General features: G+C 36.2%; 1 protein-coding gene and 1 non-coding gene across 2 annotated transcripts in view; one reads left to right on the top strand and one right to left on the bottom strand.

Moving 5' to 3' along the window:
• Positions 1 to 653: 653 nt before the first annotated feature.
• The window catches only part of CLEC1A (C-type lectin domain family 1 member A), a 24150-nt gene continuing 7263 nt past the window's right edge, over positions 654 to 17540 (top strand). Inside the window, exons 1-4 of the mRNA XM_039874298.1 lie at positions 654 to 1172; positions 11892 to 11990; positions 13343 to 13519; positions 16831 to 16982. Coding sequence (XP_039730232.1) covers positions 1058 to 1172; positions 11892 to 11990; positions 13343 to 13519; positions 16831 to 16982 — 543 coding nt within the window. The 5' untranslated portion in view covers positions 654 to 1057. The remainder of the gene's footprint in view (positions 1173 to 11891; positions 11991 to 13342; positions 13520 to 16830; positions 16983 to 17540) is intronic.
• Positions 2262 to 2380, bottom strand: LOC120611756 (5S ribosomal RNA). Its single transcript, XR_005655278.1, has one exon. It is a non-coding gene; the product is annotated as a 5S ribosomal RNA (ribosomal RNA).

Genomic DNA, 17540 nt, shown 5'->3' with positions numbered 1-17540 from the left:
TAATTCTGTCTTTACATCCAGTAAAATGTGTAATTGTTTGTGATCATGATGTACCAAATGTGCTATAAAATGTTAAATCAAGTCCATATATTATAAGAAGAAAGGTCATTGAATTGATAACCAGAAAGCAGTTTTAAAGCTAATTCTGTGACTTTAGAGCAATTTCTTCATCTAGTTGGGCTTCAATATACTTTTTCATAAAATGAAATTAATGGCTGTCCGCTGAAGAATTATTTTCTTATCTGGAGAAAGGTCAGGTTTTTTTTGTCTTATTCAGGCTTTCAAGTGACTGGAAGAGACCCATTCGTTTTATGAAGGGAAATCTGCTTTTATGTTAAATATTAATCTCATCCAAAAATACCCTCAGAGAAACATTCAGAAGAATGTGTGACCAAATATTTGGGCTACCCCATGGCTCAGACAAGTTGACACATAAAATTAAGTATCACAGAAATTACCACAAAGGCAGAGAGAGGTTAAATTTAATCTAAGTGACTGAGTGAGTGTATAATGGGTAAGAAACTAGGTTTTATACATACATACATGTATATATATATACACATATTGTATATATATATGTATATATATATATACACATATTGTATATATATATATGTGTTTACGCACACACACACACAAACACACACACACATATATCCCTCTGACTGATTATTGTTTTGCAGAGGCTGAAGAAACCTTGGTGCAATTGTAAAGTTTTGCCTTCTTTCCCCACTTAAACAGGAAATACAAACAGAAGAACAAAAGAGATCTGAGAAGCACAATCCCTTCAGTAATTGTTCAGACCGAGACCGCCCAAATAGAAAACACATGCTATTTCCCCTTTGCCTGACCAATTTGGCATTCAGAGTACAAGTTTACAGGAGAAGGGCTGGGCCTTTCCAGGCAGGAACCGGAGTCAGAGGTTTCCCTGTTACTTGCTGGGAGAGAAGACCATTAGGCATGCCTTTCAGTGCCTGGGATTCTGAACTGTCTCGCAGTAGCCAGGCAGCTTGGGGCAATCCAACCACAGCACATCCTCACCCCTGCAGGAATCCTGATGCAGGCCAAGTACAGCAGCACGAGGAACATGCTGGATTCTGATGGGGACACCACCATGAGCCTGCATTCTCGAGCCTCTACTACAACCCAGCAGCCAGAGCCTGGGCACACAGGTACTCTGTCTCCCAGAGTCCAATTAGCCAGATTCTTGATAAATGCACGAGATGGGCTACTCTCTCCTACGAATGTACAAAATAGAAGAAGGACAGAAAAATGTTTTCACGATTTACTATAATATGTAATTGTTCGCTTTCTACCACTTGCATGTTACATATAAGAACAACTAAAAAATTAAACTCAGTATGTACACAGATGTTTGTTTTTATAAGATTCTATTGCTGGCAGAGTGCTTTGCATTTGAAGGTGTAGGGCTTTTATCGAATAGTATAGCATATGAAGGTGAGATTGTATGTACAATTAAAAACGTATCCCTTTCCCTTCCCGCCATCCCATGAAGGCCAGAACTAATGATGTTTTATTTACCATCTGTGACCTGATCTGAGAATTTAGATTTGTAAAGGCTGCCTTTTTGTTAGTTTTGAACTCATGGCTTTAGAAAGAAGATTCCAAGCAGATACGTCAACTCGCATTCTGTTGTAATATTCTGCAGCTTGAAGTTGTGAGGCTTTGGGTGAGTCATGTCAACATCAGCAGTTTGGTTTCATCATCTGTGAAATGAGGGGACATTAAAGCAAATGCTTTCTAAGGTCCCCTTAACCCTGAAATTCTGTGATTCGATTATCTAATTGGTAGTCTCTGGTGCAATTACATCCCATCTCCTTCCCTTTTGTTCTATTGACTCCTAGACTATTATTGAGATGATTGAATTAAATTATGAAAATATTTCATTTCAGTTACATTTAGCTTCCATCTTATGCTTTATTTCCAATAATTCACCCTGTGACATAGTAATCAAAAAAATATATACATATATATATTTTTTTAGTCTATAGAAGAGAGAATTTACATACATAAAAAAGAATCTTATTACCTGGGCAACTCAGCCAATCTAAAGCAAAAACGTGACTTGAGTTCTAGTGAAATGGTCTTACACTGTAATACAGACAAGACCAGGTATGCCACTTACTAACTATGTGATATTGGATAAATATCCTGGGGCCTCCGTTTCTTCATTTATAAAATTCTAATGAAAATAAACATGTGTATAGTGATTATTATGTGCCTGGCATTTTTTTTTTAAATGCCTACAGCACCTGGTCTTCCTAGGTGGTCTCCCATCCGAGTACTAACCAGGCTCGACCCTGCTTAGCTTTCGAGATCAGATGGGATCGGGCGTGTTCAGGGTGACATGGCCATAGACCAGTGCCTGATATTTTTAAAAGCACTTTATACATAGTGATTCATATTAACTTAAACTAATGTTAAATTGAAGTAACAAAACCTCTCATAAATAAGGGACTATGAATACTGAGATTGATCAGCTCTGTAAAGTCCTTGGTACATTAGACACACCAAAAACCTAAGTTTCTTTCAGGATTCCATTCCTTGAGAATCCCTAAAGTGTTCTGTTTAACATTTTTGTGTTGGTGTGCATCAGAGATTTACTCAGTGTCTGGATCTTAATGTGTTCTTTCTCTTTGACCAAATCTAGGTTCTCTTTACTTCTGTGAATCTGGACACACGTCTTTTTCCCTGTTCTCTTCCATTTCTCTTTATCAAATAACTTTTAGGCTTTCTTCCTTTCCCCTACTAAACGTTTCCATTCACTTTCTATTTATTAAACGAGACTGAAACTCACTGAAGTGGCTTTTTTTTTTTTCTAAATTACCTAATAAACTGTGAGGGAATACTGGAGATTTTCAGCCTCCTTGATGTGAAACAAAATGACAACTTTGGGGTATTGGTTTCTGTAGCCATTACATATGTGTAATAGGATAAGATATATTTTTTTCTAATAAATCCCGTGAAGAGTCAGTGCTTAGGGCTGTGGCTTTAAGTGGCTTCCAAAACTTCATTTTTCACCATTTCACAGCCAGAAACTCTCACAAGGATTAGTGATCAGCATAATCTGGAACAGGGTGTACAAATAAGTTTTGTTGAAGTTGGAGGGTGGAGAGGGAGGTGGAGTGGGATAAAACACTAACTAAAGCATCTGGCAACCTTTTTTGTTAAGAAGTGGAAATTGAAACAGCAGAAATAGAGGTTACAAAGCAGTGTCTTCGAGGCAAATATCTGAAAATAGTTATCTTATCCTATGTGTAAAATATCTTGTTTTCATCTTGTGATAAAGCAGTAGTTAGAGGAATGTAACTATTGAACTCTAATTATTTCTTAGGAAAATAGATCTGATATAATTTTGCTGATAAAAATAACAGAACAAAATCACTCTGGGAGTTTTTTGACAATGCAGAAGATTGAGGTTCAACATAATATTGTGGCATAATTATGACTAGAAAATTTTAGAATTAATAAAAATAAATGATATATTAATATATTAATTAATTTATTTTTATATTTTATTTTTTAAATGTAAAAGTTGTGAATGTGTTTAAAAAATGCTAAACGATTTGAAAGATAATAAAAATAAAAGACAATACCGTCATGCCCTTCCACAAACTTGTACTTGGGGTCATGTTACGACAGGCCTGTCACAAAGTACTGAGGATATAATTCCAAATATGATATTATCCTTGTTTATAAGAAAACTTAAAGTCTAATACAGTTCCCAAGGCAGTAATTAGTGTGTTAAGATGCCGTGATGAAAGCATGACCATGGTACAATGGAGAGCTTGGTTACTTTTATTTGGTAGGGGTAAAGAAGATCAGGAAATATTTGAGAGGAGTAACCATTGAGTTGGGTTGACTTTAAGATGTTCCTCATGATATGGAAGCAGAAATGGGAGAATTTAAGGGGCTGGGGGCACTACAGGCAGACACATCAGAGAATCATTGGGGGTCTTAAGAAACTGTGTTTAAGAGAACTATAAGCAATATGTTATAGCTGAGGTGTAGAGCTGGAGAGGGGAAACTTGACAAGCAGTAAGTCCGGAAAGTTAAGGAGGAAGGAGGACCTATTATGTCATACTGAATATTCTGAGTCTATTCAGGGGGTAAAATGAGGTCACTGAAGCATCTAAACAGGAAATAATGTAATCAGTTTTGTGCTTTGAGAAAAACATCTAGGCTACAATGAGAAAGATGGATTGGAGGAATATGAAACTGGATGTGCTAACACCCAGATTTTGTACTTGTGTAAGCGTGGGATTAGGAGAACCTGAACCAAAACAGTATGGGAATGAGGAGGAGAAATCAGATATAAAGGATGTCAAGGAGGCAGAATTTAAAGAACTGGTGACTGGTGACAAATGGAAAGACAAGAAAGGGAGAGCATAGGTTAACTAGGTTCTATCTGATAATACGGAGATGGTCCTGCCAATAACTGAAATAGAAACTGCAGGAGGAATAGGAAATAGGGTAATGAATTCAGGTGGAGTTTGAGATGCCTGTGGAAGAAGAGATACGCAGTCGGAGTTGCCCCCAAACACTTGTGTATACAGCATGTGGACCGGAAGTGAGGATTCTGAGCTACATATTTGCGTGAGAATTGTTAGCATTTAGGTAGGAATTAAACTTTCTGAGAATGAGTGATATCACTGAGGAAGAGAACGTAAAATAAAAAGACCAAAAAAAAAAAAAAAGTGCCAAGGAGAGAATTTTAGGAATGCAAAATTGAGGGGCAGAATGAGCAAGAGATTCCAATAAGAGCTACTAAGAATGAATGGTGGACAGTGTAGAAGTGACCAGGAAAGAGGCATCTAGGAAGCCAAGAGGCAATAACTTCAAAAGAAATGGAAGCCAACAGTAGTGAATAATGAATTTTAAAAACAATAATAAATGTAATAGAGAGTTCAAAGAAGAAGAAGGCGAAAAACAATTTACTGTTATAGATTATTGGTAATTTTTAATAGTGAGGGTTTAGAAGATACTCATTGTTAAGTAAGAAAATAAATAATTTAAGAAATTTCCTTTCTTTCTTTCTTTTTCTTGTTTTTCTTTTTTTCTTTTTCTTTTTCTTTTCTTTTTTTTTTTGAGGAGGAACCTAGCTGTAGAGACAAAAGATAAAGTGTTAGAACTGAGGTGTTATGGAGTTGCATGAATTTTTTTTAAGATCTGGCAGATTTTAACTCAATTGAGCTTGAAAAGAATACTGCTATTAGATAGATAAATAGATGATAGATAGATGATAGGTAGATAGATAGATAGATAGATAGATAGATACAGATGATAGATAGATAGATAGATAGATAGATAGATAGACAGATAGATAGATTATAGGTAGATAGTTGATAGATGATAGATGATCACAGATAGATGATAGGTAGATGATAGAGAGAGAGAGAGAGAGAGAGAGAGATAGAGATAGATAGATAGATAGAGAGATAGATAGATAGATAGATAGATAGATAGATAAGAATACAGCTAGAACACTTCACAGTAATGATATACCAGGAGGAAGGAAAATGAATAACTCATAGACCAAAATTTCTGCTGACTATTAAAAGTATTCCTAGCAAAAGAATATGAAAACCTATTTGAATTTAAGAAAAAAAATCTTAATGATAAATTTAAGTTCCATTCTTTCTTTATTCATATTAACTACAATATTCTCCAATTTTCCCTAGATTTTTAGCTTTATTTTCTCGACTACAACATAACCTTTCATCGACGAGTCATGACACAAATCGCATCAATTGATTCAGTGAATCGTTAAAGCATACCTACTAAATAGCAAGCATTAGGGTAGGCACTGGGGAGACCCTATTTTGGGGTGTTTGGAGAAGCTGGAAGGAATAATCTAAATCAAGAATTATGAGACAATATGATGTAGTGCTATAGAATATATGTAGGATGCCACAAAATCAAATAGAAATGAATAAGTTATTGTGTTTACTCATGTACATATTTTTGGACAAGATGACATTAGATGTGATCTGTAAGGCTGAGTCCATCTTTTCCAGGCAGAGCAAGACAGGGCACTGGAGGGACATTTCCATTGTGAGGGCCTCATGTACAAAGATAAAAGCAATGTGGCTTCATGCAAATTATTTATATTCTATTTGTCTTTTCCAGCTTTTATGATCTTTTCTACCTTGGAGGCATACTAATAGACTATGTTTGATAATGTTTCATTTCTTATAGGCCCAGGAAATGGAGGTGTATAAAATTTTCCTTTTCTGATGCTTGTTGAAGAGTAATTGGTTTAGTATGACAACTCTCTTTATCCACAAAGTTTCTTGTAACTACAAAGGAATTCGTATTCAAAATTTGATTTTAGCACTGTACCTTTTTACAATATAGTTATAGTAAGAGGATACAGGAAAGGGTTGGTTTTTTTCCCTATATATATCTTATTATTCCTAGGGATGTTTGTATCTGTCCTTGGCCTGTCCACACCTTTTTCTAAACATGCCTCAGGAGACAGCGCAGGAGTTCTCTTCCAAGAAATAAAGCCAAACTGAAGCACCTCCCAAGCAGCTTACTTTTGTTATTTTAGGGTGGAGGTGGTCCCTAGAGAGACCTCATTATAATCAGGGTCACTTGACCATAGAATTCAGAAACATTGAACCCACAGTTAGAAAAAAATACTAGAGGGGAAAACAGCATCAAAGAAAAAGAAAAAGTAAAACTTTCAACTCCAGTCTTTTCATCATGGAAGCCTGATTTCCTAAGAAATGACTATATCTGGTATAGAAACTCCCTAGGGGTGTGCTTCTCTGGATCTTTAGATAAAACAGGGAAGATTGTGAATACTGAAGGAGAAAGGGAGAGACAGAGTAAAGGAGAGAGGGAGGGAGAAAGGGAGGGAGGGGGAAAGAGAGAATGAGAGAGAGAGAGAGAGAGAGAGAGAGAGAGAGAGAGAGAGAGGATTCCAAATGATCATTTCTTAAAAGGTAATTTTTCAAATTGTATTTTCTTAGCATAGGATATACTACACTTCTTTCTTATTCTGTCCCAGAGGCAGCCTTAGGAAGGTCGTGTATTCATTCTTTAAACGGAAGTAATTATTATTAAACAATGTCCAAATCCCTAAAGTTTATGACCTCACTTTGCAGTAAGGATTTAAGTTCACTCTTTTTTATCCTTTGGACAGAAAATCACATTTTTTTTGCCCCCAATATTATCAAAAGGAAAACAGGTTTCTTAAGAAATAAATAATTTGGTTGATTCCATAGTTTTTCTTCTCTTTTATCTTCTTATTATTACTTCTAATTTTAGCCAAAAAATGTTAATCATCAAAAGAGACAGCATTTAAAAAAATTATGTCTTTTACATGTGTGTTAAAATAAATAGGTTTGAGCAGGGGTAGATGAGCATATAACAGAGATATTTATATATACTAGACACATTCACTCATTCATTCATTCATTTAACATTAATTGGGCTTATTTCAGCTGGTGTTCTCATCATCTTTTCCAAGAAGGAATTTGCTTTCTACTGTAAGAGAGATATAAACCGAAAGAAAGAAGAAATATATCTGATGGTAATAAGAGTGTGGAAAAACTAAAGCCACCACAGTAGTCAGTCCACATATGCACTTGTGTCTCTAATCCACCTGGTTAATATTCTTGGCTATATAGAACTTTTATAAGACAGGATTGTGGAGAGGATGGTTAGACTTATTCTTTTATGCTCTTTTGATCTGAGATACTCTTTAAATCAATGCCTTGAGAAATTAGCAATTTCCAGGAAAATTTACAGCAAACAATGTAAGCCAGCTAATCAAAGGAAATAGGATCTCTCCCAAATCTGTTTATGAATTAGAATCTCACATGTCACTGTATAGAAACCAGTATGGCTAGGAGAGGAATTTACCCAAGTCTGCCCTCTGCTGACAGAAATATTGCTCAGAAGTCTATAGATTTTTAAAAGTCAACCTGTAAGTTTTAACTTTAGATAATCTTCTGTGCTTTTGTAAAAATTATATAGTTTAGGTAATATTAATTTTTCATTATTTTATTCCTTATTTATTTAATTATTCAAATATGTATTCAGACCTATGTGCCAGGCACTATTTTCACTACTGGAAATATACTAGTGAATAAGATAGACAAAATAACTGCTTTAAAAAAAAAATTATTTTTCAAATCCAGTTGGCATACAATATGATATTAGTTTCAGGTGTACAACATAGCAATTAGACACTTATATAACTTACAAAGTGATTGCTCCAATAAGCCTCGTACGCATCTGATACCATATATAGTTATTATATTATTGACTATATTCTTTATGCTATACTTTACATCCCAATGACTATTTTGTAACTGTAACTATCAACTTGTATTCTTGATCCCTTCTCTTTTCTCACCAATACCCCAAACCCCCCTCCCATCTGGCAACCAGCAGTTTGTTCTCTGTATCTATGAATCTGTTTCTGTTTTGTTCATTTGTTTATTTTGTCCTTTAGATTTCATATGTGAGTGAAGTAATATGGCATTTGCCTGACTTACTCCACTCAGCACAATGCCCTCTAGGCCCATCCATGTTGTTGCAGATGACGAGATCTCATTCGTTTTTATGGCTGAGTAATAATCCATCGCATCCTCATTTTTTGGATTATTTTTGCTGTCGCTGTTCTGATTGGGTGTTTGCTGCTACTTTATATTCTAAATGCCAACTCAGTTTTCTACTTTCTCTAATCTACTATTGATTCCCTCTAATATATTCTTCATTTCAGTTATTATATTCCCCATTTCTGATTGGTTCTTTTTTAATGTTTTTATCTCATTGTTAAAATTGTCACTGAGTTCATCTACTCTTCCCTTACGTTTATTGAGCGTTCTTATAACCAGTGTTTGAACTCTGCATCTGGTAGATTGTTTGTCTCCATTTTGTTTAGTTCTTTTTCTGGAGTTTTGTTCTGTTTTTTTCATTTGGGACATGTTTCTTTGTCTCTCCATTTTTGCTGCCTCCCTGTGTTTGTTCCTTTGTGTTAGGAAGGGCTTCTATATTTCCCAGTCTTAGCAGCATAGCCTTATATAGTAGATGTGCTGTGGGGCTCAGGGTACAGTCTTCCCTGGTCACCTGAGCTGGGTGCTTCATATGTATCCCTTTTATGGATTGTGTGTGCCCTCCTTGGTTGCTATTTACACATCAATGGGAGGGATTACTCTAGGGCTGATTAGTTATGAGGACTGTACAGTGAAGGGCTGATCTTATAGAGCAGGATTCAGTTTAGCAGAATTCTGGTGCCTGCCCAGTCTGTCTTTTGGGTGTTTTGTCCTTGGATGAAGCCCCAAGTGATGTTTCAGCTCAGTCCGAAGCTGGACACTGAGCGTGTCGGCCTTGGGGCCTCCTGTGAGCATCCCTGCCACAGACCAAATTCAGCTGCAGCCTGTGCCCTACCCGGGGCCACCTGGCATGAGCCACCAAGCAATCCACAGATGGCTGCCACCTGTGCTAGGCTTGGATGTGCCCTGAGAGGCCAAGTCGGGAACCGAAGCTGGCTGCCGCTAGTGCTGGGCTTGGAGCTGCTCAGCAAGAAGTACAGGCACACCAAGGCCAGATGCTGCTTGCTTGGTTTTTGTGAACCTTTGAGAGATTCCAGCAAAGTCCGCAGCATAAGGCAAGACAGGCTGTTTGTATGGAAAAGCCTCTGGAAGTGCTTGGGAGGGACTGCAAGTTGGGAGGGGCAGGGTCTCAGGAAATCACCTGGTCAGAGTGACCAGTGTTGGCCAGGTTGGTGGAGACTCAGATATGGCAGCTGCCTGTGTCTCCATGCTGGGAGGAGAAAGGGCTCAACAAAGGAATAGTGGATTCTACCAGCACTTCTGTCTGGGAGATAGCTGCCCCTTCAGCCCTCACTCAAGCCATTCAACTCAGTTCCTTCCTGTGTGTCCCTAGCGCTTTTCAAGCAGCTGCTCCAGTGCTAGAGTTCAGAGTGAATCCCTTAGTGAGTAAGTCTGTGTGTGGGCCCTTTAAGAGAAATTCCAGGCACCTTTTATCTCACTCAGCCACAATCTCTGCTGGTTTTCATAGCCAGATGTTGTGAGAACTTCTCTTCCCAGCACTGGAATCCTAGGCTGGGAAGCTTGGGGCTGGGACACTCACTCCTCCAGAGAAACCTCCAAAGCTGAGATAGCCTGCCCAAGTTTTAACCAGCACACGCGGTTGTGGGACCAGCCAGTTTTATGTCTCCGCCCTTCCTATCCATCCCCAGGTAGCTTCTCCTGTATGTTCTTAGGTGTAGGACTTCTGTTCAGCTAGATGTCAGGCAATTTTCAATGATGGCTGTTCTATAGTTTAGTTATAATTTTGGTGTGGTCGTGATAGGAGGCAAGCACAGCATTTACCTATTTCACCATCTTGACCAGTGAAATAGATACTAAGGCAGGGACAAGCTGCTTGTTTGTTCCAAGGGTAAATAGAGGCCACTGTGAGTAAAGCATTTAAGTGAGAGCAGAGTGGTGCAGAAAGAGATGAAAGAATTAAGTAGGATATAGATGAAAAATACTTTCATAGAATTTTATTCCAATAAAGCTATTGGAAGTATTTAAGTTGTAAAGTATCATAATCAAATTTCTAGATTTTAAAAAGAAGAATTTGAGTTTTTATGAAAAGTGATTTGGATTTTATTCTAATTGTAATATAAGACATTGAAAGTTTTTATAAAGATGATTATTAACACAAAATAAGATTCACGTTTTAAAATATATTGATGTCTGCTCCATGATTTTTACTTATTTTCCCTACTAGATTTTAAGTTCTATAGGATAGTAATAATATTTCCTATTTCTATACTATCTTTGCCACTTATCATTCCTTATTTGGAAATAATATTTAGCACAAATCTCTGTACCTAGAATATATTATGTAAGGGACTTTTCTAAAGAGGACATGAATTTAAGATTCTTTAATCTTTCTGTTTTTGAACCTGATTTGAATTCCCAATGAAGTAAAACTCACAGGTCATAAAGAGATCAGTTTGTTTGAAGGTTTCTCTCTCCCTTTGTTTCATTTTAATCACAATGCTAGATGCTACGTGCACCTGATTAGGGTTCTTCCTTGTCAGATATCTCAGGTCATTTAGATTTATAGCTGACCTCGCTAGGTGATGGGTTTGCTTTCCACTAGGTGGAGCCTCTAAAATTACCACAAGGCAAACTTGGGGCTTGGGGGGTTGGGCACAAGGGATACTGTGTACAGCTTTTTTTTTTTTTAACTACTTAATTGGCTCAAAATTGAAATAGCGTGGATCCACTCGAGAAATTGATGATTGTGTTTCATTATAATCTATATTTTTTGGAGAGATATAATTCAAATGAATGAACAAAAAATATAAAAGAGGGATTTTCAATGAAGAAATCCCAAAAGAAGCAGTAAAATGATCATATCTTATCGATTTGCAATTTGCTTTTTAGATGAAGCATATATAGAACTTGGGTGGGGAGGATGTTTTGCAAAAGTAACAAGAAATTAATTTCATCTCTTCTCTAACGACGTGAAAAATTATTCCTTCTTAAGACATTTCATGAGTATAATGAATTTTGACCAAAAAAATGTTGTATAAACAACCATATAAAGATAATGGTAATGCATAACTTGATTCAGTGCAAAGTAGGACTGGGTGGGTGTGGGGAATAGAAATGGGTGGGGCTGGTGAAAGAATCTAGTCACGGGGTAAGAGAGGTTTGGCATGGAGCCTTATGACAATGTTTCTGAGGACAGAAGGAAAGTTATCTAGCCCCTGATTACTGTTATCCTGCAGAATATGTTCTTTCCCAGCATAAAGTCCTTTCACTTGCTAGCTGCTGACATAGATCCAATAGGGAAAAAAAGGAAAACTCTGCCTGTTCTTTTGTTCTCTGTAGAGCACCAGCTTCCTTCTTCAGCTTGGCGTCCAGTCGCCCTGACCCTGCTGACCTTGTGCCTGGTGCTACTGATTGGCCTGGCAGCCCTGGGGCTTGTGTGTAAGTCTGTGCTCTGACTTGGGGGAGGATCCTGGTTCCAAGGTTTGTCCAGGATGAGAAATACTTGTTATGGATATATATTTTTTTAACTTTAATTCTAGAGCCTGTGCATAATTCAATCTGCCTTGAAGTACCTATTTAAATGATGAGTAGTGGAAGAAGCATTAAAATACAGTAATCATTTGCCAGCTAGACTTTTATATTCTGTTTGAGACAAGAAGATTTTTGTCTGTTTATTTATATGCTAATATTTAAAATTAACAATTTTAAATGAATGCATGCTTTGGCCCTCTTCCATTTCACAAAAGAGTAGAGGCAGTGGTTTTTGCTCTTAGCATGACTAGCTGAGTAGGCTAATGTGGAGAGATTTCATTTACATCCTACTCAATACTAGGACAGATCAGGTCCTTAATCACTATAATATTTTTCAAAAAATCCAGGAAGTTATAGAACTATTTTGAAAAAACTTGTGAAAATCAAACAAGGAAACAACACATGTGTAAAAGTCTTTAAATTTCAGACTAGTAAGGAGAAGTTTAGAAATGTAAAAAAGGAAGTGCGTGAACTTGCTTCATCAGATCGAGACCCTACAGCAATGCTTCCGAAACAGTCGAAGAAGGTGGTTCAGGTGAAAGGTTACATAGAAAAGCAGGTTTTAATATTAAAAATTTGATTATTATTGAAAATTTTAGAACTTTTGTTTGCAATTTAAAATGTTAAAATTAAAACAATTATATTTCTTAGTGTTCTATCCTGACCTCAAAAATTTTACTTCATTTTGATATAACTATTGTTTTTCAGCCACCATTCTTTTTAAAGATAGAAAGCAACTTTCATAATTCATGAACATTTCTCTACTTAGATTTAGAAACCTGGAGTTTAAATCTAAGTGTTGAAATTTTCTAGCCAAATAATATTAAAGAAGTTATTTATTCTCACTGAGCCCAATTACAAATCTATAAAAATATAGAAATGATAATATGACTAATTTAGTGACTGAATAAGATAATGTGTGATGCATTATAAATACTCAATGTAATAATCAAGTAATAAATTGAAATGTGGCTTCAGGTTGAGTACTGGTTTGAGAATATACACAGAAATATTCATGGAGCAGTAAATATGGTTAAGGAATTTATTCCTGAAGTTAGAGATTGTTCTTATGACTTCACATTTTCAGACAGGGAAATAGAGAAATTAATTTGTTATGTACTATAGTCCAAACTTGAATATAGGCAATATGAGCTCTCCGAGTCTGAGATCATAAACAATACACTGTTTTGTCTTCCCTATATGTAGAAAATAGAAATGAAGAAATAAGCTGTCCAGTCTGACTTGGTAACTTGGGTTAGTTTTTCAGTACTACCAGCTCTCCAATAGTCAGCAAGATAGTATTTCTGAAAAGGAAGAAAGATTGGGGAATCTCTCCCGAAAACTGCAATCTCTCCAAACCCAGAATAAGAAACTTGTAGAAACTCTGCAGCGTGTGGCTGAGAAACTCTGTCGTGAGCTCTATAACAAAACTGGAGGTGAGTGAGTCCTCATCACTAAGCTCCCCTCTGAGCTCAGGATGTCTGTCAATATAGGCTGACTTTCCCATTAGTGTCTCTGGGAACCACTGTATTAATTAACTAGTTGTATTATTTAACTAGTTGTTTGGCAAACTGAATAAAGAGTTTGGACATCCAAATCATCTCCAGTTATTGAGATTATTTAGTTCAGATACATCTGTGTTACAATACATGAAGGAATTCTGACATTTTAAACAATAAAAACAATTAACTTTAAATAACCAAAGCAACAGTACAAGTAAATAAAATACAGGGCTATTTCTCAATTTATCTTGGCACGTAGAGACCTAACAGTAGTCTGCATTTGATAATGCATTTATAAATTATGCCCCATTAAGAAGTAAACGAATTTATAATTATAGTTCTCAGATTTTAAGAATCATATAGAGATCAGGTTTAAAATGCTGATAAACTGAATTAAATTACAGTTCTTTTAATTCAGTAAGACTTGTCTAGGTACCAAAAATTTGCCTTTTAATAAGAACTGCCTATGATGATAATGCCAATGTTTTTTTTTGATAAACTCTGCTGCACAAAGCTAGAAGCATCATGTCATTCCTATGTCTTCTTTTTCTCCTATCCTTTTTGTGTATAACAGTGTCCAACTCTATGCAAGTCAGCCTTCCCTTCTGTTCCCTTCCTCATGCATGCATTGGAGCAACATATATTTCTAGGTCTCCAATTTTTCATTTTCTTTTAGGGAATTGAAATTAGGATTACATCTCTTCATCTTCCAGACATGTACCACTTCTCACACTAACCAGACAGCCCGATTGCATGGTTACCCAGTAAATAATATCAATAGATTCACTTCCACTTTCCTAAGTGATTCTTTCCCACATGACTAGTGATCTCATTGGTCGCAATTTTTTTCTTTTTTAAATTTTATTGAGAAATAATTGACAAATATAATGGTGTATATTTAATGGTGTGATGATTCAATATACACATACATTATGCAAAGCTCAAGATCAAGATAATCAACACATTACCAATTCACAAAGTTATTTTTCCCCCCTTCTTTTTCTCATGTTTCTGATTACCCAGTATACATTACTTTTTGTCGTTGGGTGCCACATCATCAAAAGGTAACCCAAATTTCTCTAAAGCCAGTGGTCTCTGGAATTTACATCTAATTGTATAAAAACAAATAAAAAAGCTTTACGAATAAACTCTATTTAGTTTAAATTTAAAATTATGCAAATATATTAATGTTGTTCTTCATTCTCATGAAAATGTTCATATAATTTTGGTTTGATGTTAGTTCTCAGTTTTATTTAGCTTTTTTTCATTTCTTACTTCCCTCCTTCCCATTATTCATCCACCTATCCATCCACTCAGCTAGTATTTATTGAGGGCCATACAAAATACAAAGATTTTTGTCCTCATAAATCTCTTACACTATTGGAGTGGTGGTAATAAACAGACTTACGAACATAAATTAAGATAACCAGCTTGTCCCAGCTTGCTCGAAACTTTTCCAGTTTTAGTACTAAAAAGTCCTGAATTCTGGGAAACACTAGGTTTTAGACATACAAGAGTGGTTGGTCAACCTAAATATAAACTATGAGGGGGTAATTAATTCTATAGAAATAAAATAAATAAAGTAAAGGAGATTAAGAATTCATGGATGGTGGGTTGCTAATTTAAATAGGAATGCCATAGAATCCTAAGTAAGATGATAGTATAGGAACAAAGATTTGAAAAGTTGAGGTAATTACATATGTGGAAATACAATAAGACTTGTAGGGAAACAAGAAGTACAAAAGCCTTAAAATGTGAATTTATCTGCATATCCAAGGAATAATGAGCCTGTGTGCCTGGAGCAGATTGAGGGAGTATTTATGGCATTAGGGGACATTGTAAGGGGTTTGACTTTTATTTTCAGCAAAATGAGGATTCATGACAAGATCTTAAGTAGAGGAAACACAGATCTGACATAAATTTTTAAAGGCTAAGTCTGCAAATCTGTTGAAAATGGACTGGAAAAGAGAAAGACAGAAACAGAAATCTATAGCAGGAATCCAGGAGAGAGATGATGGTGCCTCAAACTAGGATATTATCAATGGAGATGAATACATGATGAAATAAAATGGAGTATGAAAGAAAAAAATGAGTTAAAGATATCTTCAGAGTTTTGGAGTAAAGCAACTAGAAGTATAAAGATGTAATCGAGTGAAATGGGGGTGAATTCTGAGGTTATACAGGGGAAGGTTAGAAACAAGGAATGCTGTTTGGAGCATGCTGAATTTGAAATATAATTTAGATATTGTAGTGGAGATATGAATAGTCAGTTTCGTATATAAGAAAGGAGACCTGGGCCAGAGATATAAACTGACTTACAAAGAAGTCTCCTAAATTATTGATTTATTTAAAATTTTGTTTTACCTTATGAAATATTTCAACTATACAGAAAACTGCAAACAATAATATAACACCCACTTGTGTATTGACCACTCAGAGTTTAACATGTTAATCTTTTGACCCTAGATTATTGGTAAAATAAAGACATTTTAATGGAATTATTGAGTTCCCATCCCATTTACCCACAAGGGATCTGGTTATAGGTCCCCAGCTCTCAAAGGGCCAAGGCCATATTCCCATATAGGTGTTAAAACCATGGCTCTCAGGGTCTAGTTCCTATATTTACAACCACTATCCATGTAGTCCATCTCACTCTTGATCTATGCACTTACTTCTCTAACTTTGATGCCTATCTTGATTTCTAATACATGGAGATTTACCATTCTAATTCATACTTGGCTTCATATTTATGTAATTTTTTCTAAAATTGTATTTACTTGTGTTTAGAATAAGAAAAGAGTCTATATCCTATTGTTATAAATTGCATTTAAAAATCATAGAAGAGGATTTTGAGGAAGAAAATGATAGAACTTCAAATGTTTATTAAGTACAATGCATATTGAGTTTCTGAACATATGAAAAGTTCTTTATGAAACAATACTCTCTCTGTATGCTGAATTGCATAAGGCAAAGGGCAAGAAATTCCAATCATTCTTTCTTGAGTTCATATCCATGAAAGCAGGTAGTGTCTGTTTCAATTTCCCTTGTATGCTCAGTACCAATTATAAATCAAGGCATAGAGTGAGTGCTTTGTAAACATTTGTAGCTATCATAGCCCGGGCAATTAAATATCTAAGAGAAAAGGAACCCATTCTTTCTTAGATCATCAAATACTATGTAATTTCAAGCATGGAAAAACTGCAAATCTGGGTAAAAAATAACATTAAAATTGGTTTCTTTCCAAGAGCACAGATGTAGCCCTTGCCCAGAAAAATGGAAGTGGCATGGGAACAAATGCTACCAGTTCTATAAAGAGAGCAAGAATTGGCAAGGCTGTGAATATTTCTGCATTGCTGAGAACTCTACCATGCTGAAGATAAACACACAAGAAGTGCTGGTAAGGTCCTGAGTTTTTGTCAGTGTTTGAAGTGTTCTCAAAAACGAGTCTTTAACCAGAGGAAGTTAAATACCATATGATTTCACTTATATGTGGAACCTAAAGAACAAAAGAAACAAACAAACTAAATGAAAACAGACTCACAGATACAGGGAAAAAAACTGGTGTTTGCCAGAGGGGAGGGAGGTTGAGGGGCTGGATGAAAAACATGAAGGAATGAAGTACGAATTAGTAGCTACTAAACAGTCACGGGGATGTGGAGTACAACATAACACAACAACAACGGCAACAAAACTCTAGGGGTGGCACCACAGTGTAGGGTTTAACACGTCTGCTTTACACCCAGAAGGTTGTGGGTTCACGTTGCAGGTGGAGCCATGGACCATACCCTATGTGCGCCGGGCCCCCCGAGTGTGCACTGGGGGTGCCAGGCCCCAGGTGTGCCAGATCAGTGGAGGGCAAGGAAGGCCCCAGGTGCACACTGAGAGCACATGAGAGTAGATGCCCCGCCTTCAGAGATCCTGTTCTTAAAGGGAAAATGGCAATATCCATAGGTCG

This window comes from Pteropus medius, unplaced genomic scaffold (assembly GCF_902729225.1).
Source record: "Pteropus medius unplaced genomic scaffold, Ma_sr-lr_union100, whole genome shotgun sequence".
NCBI classification, from domain to species: domain Eukaryota; kingdom Metazoa; phylum Chordata; class Mammalia; order Chiroptera; family Pteropodidae; genus Pteropus; species Pteropus medius.
Note: the sequence above shows the minus strand (reverse complement) of the source record. Positions and strands in the feature narration are given on the sequence as shown.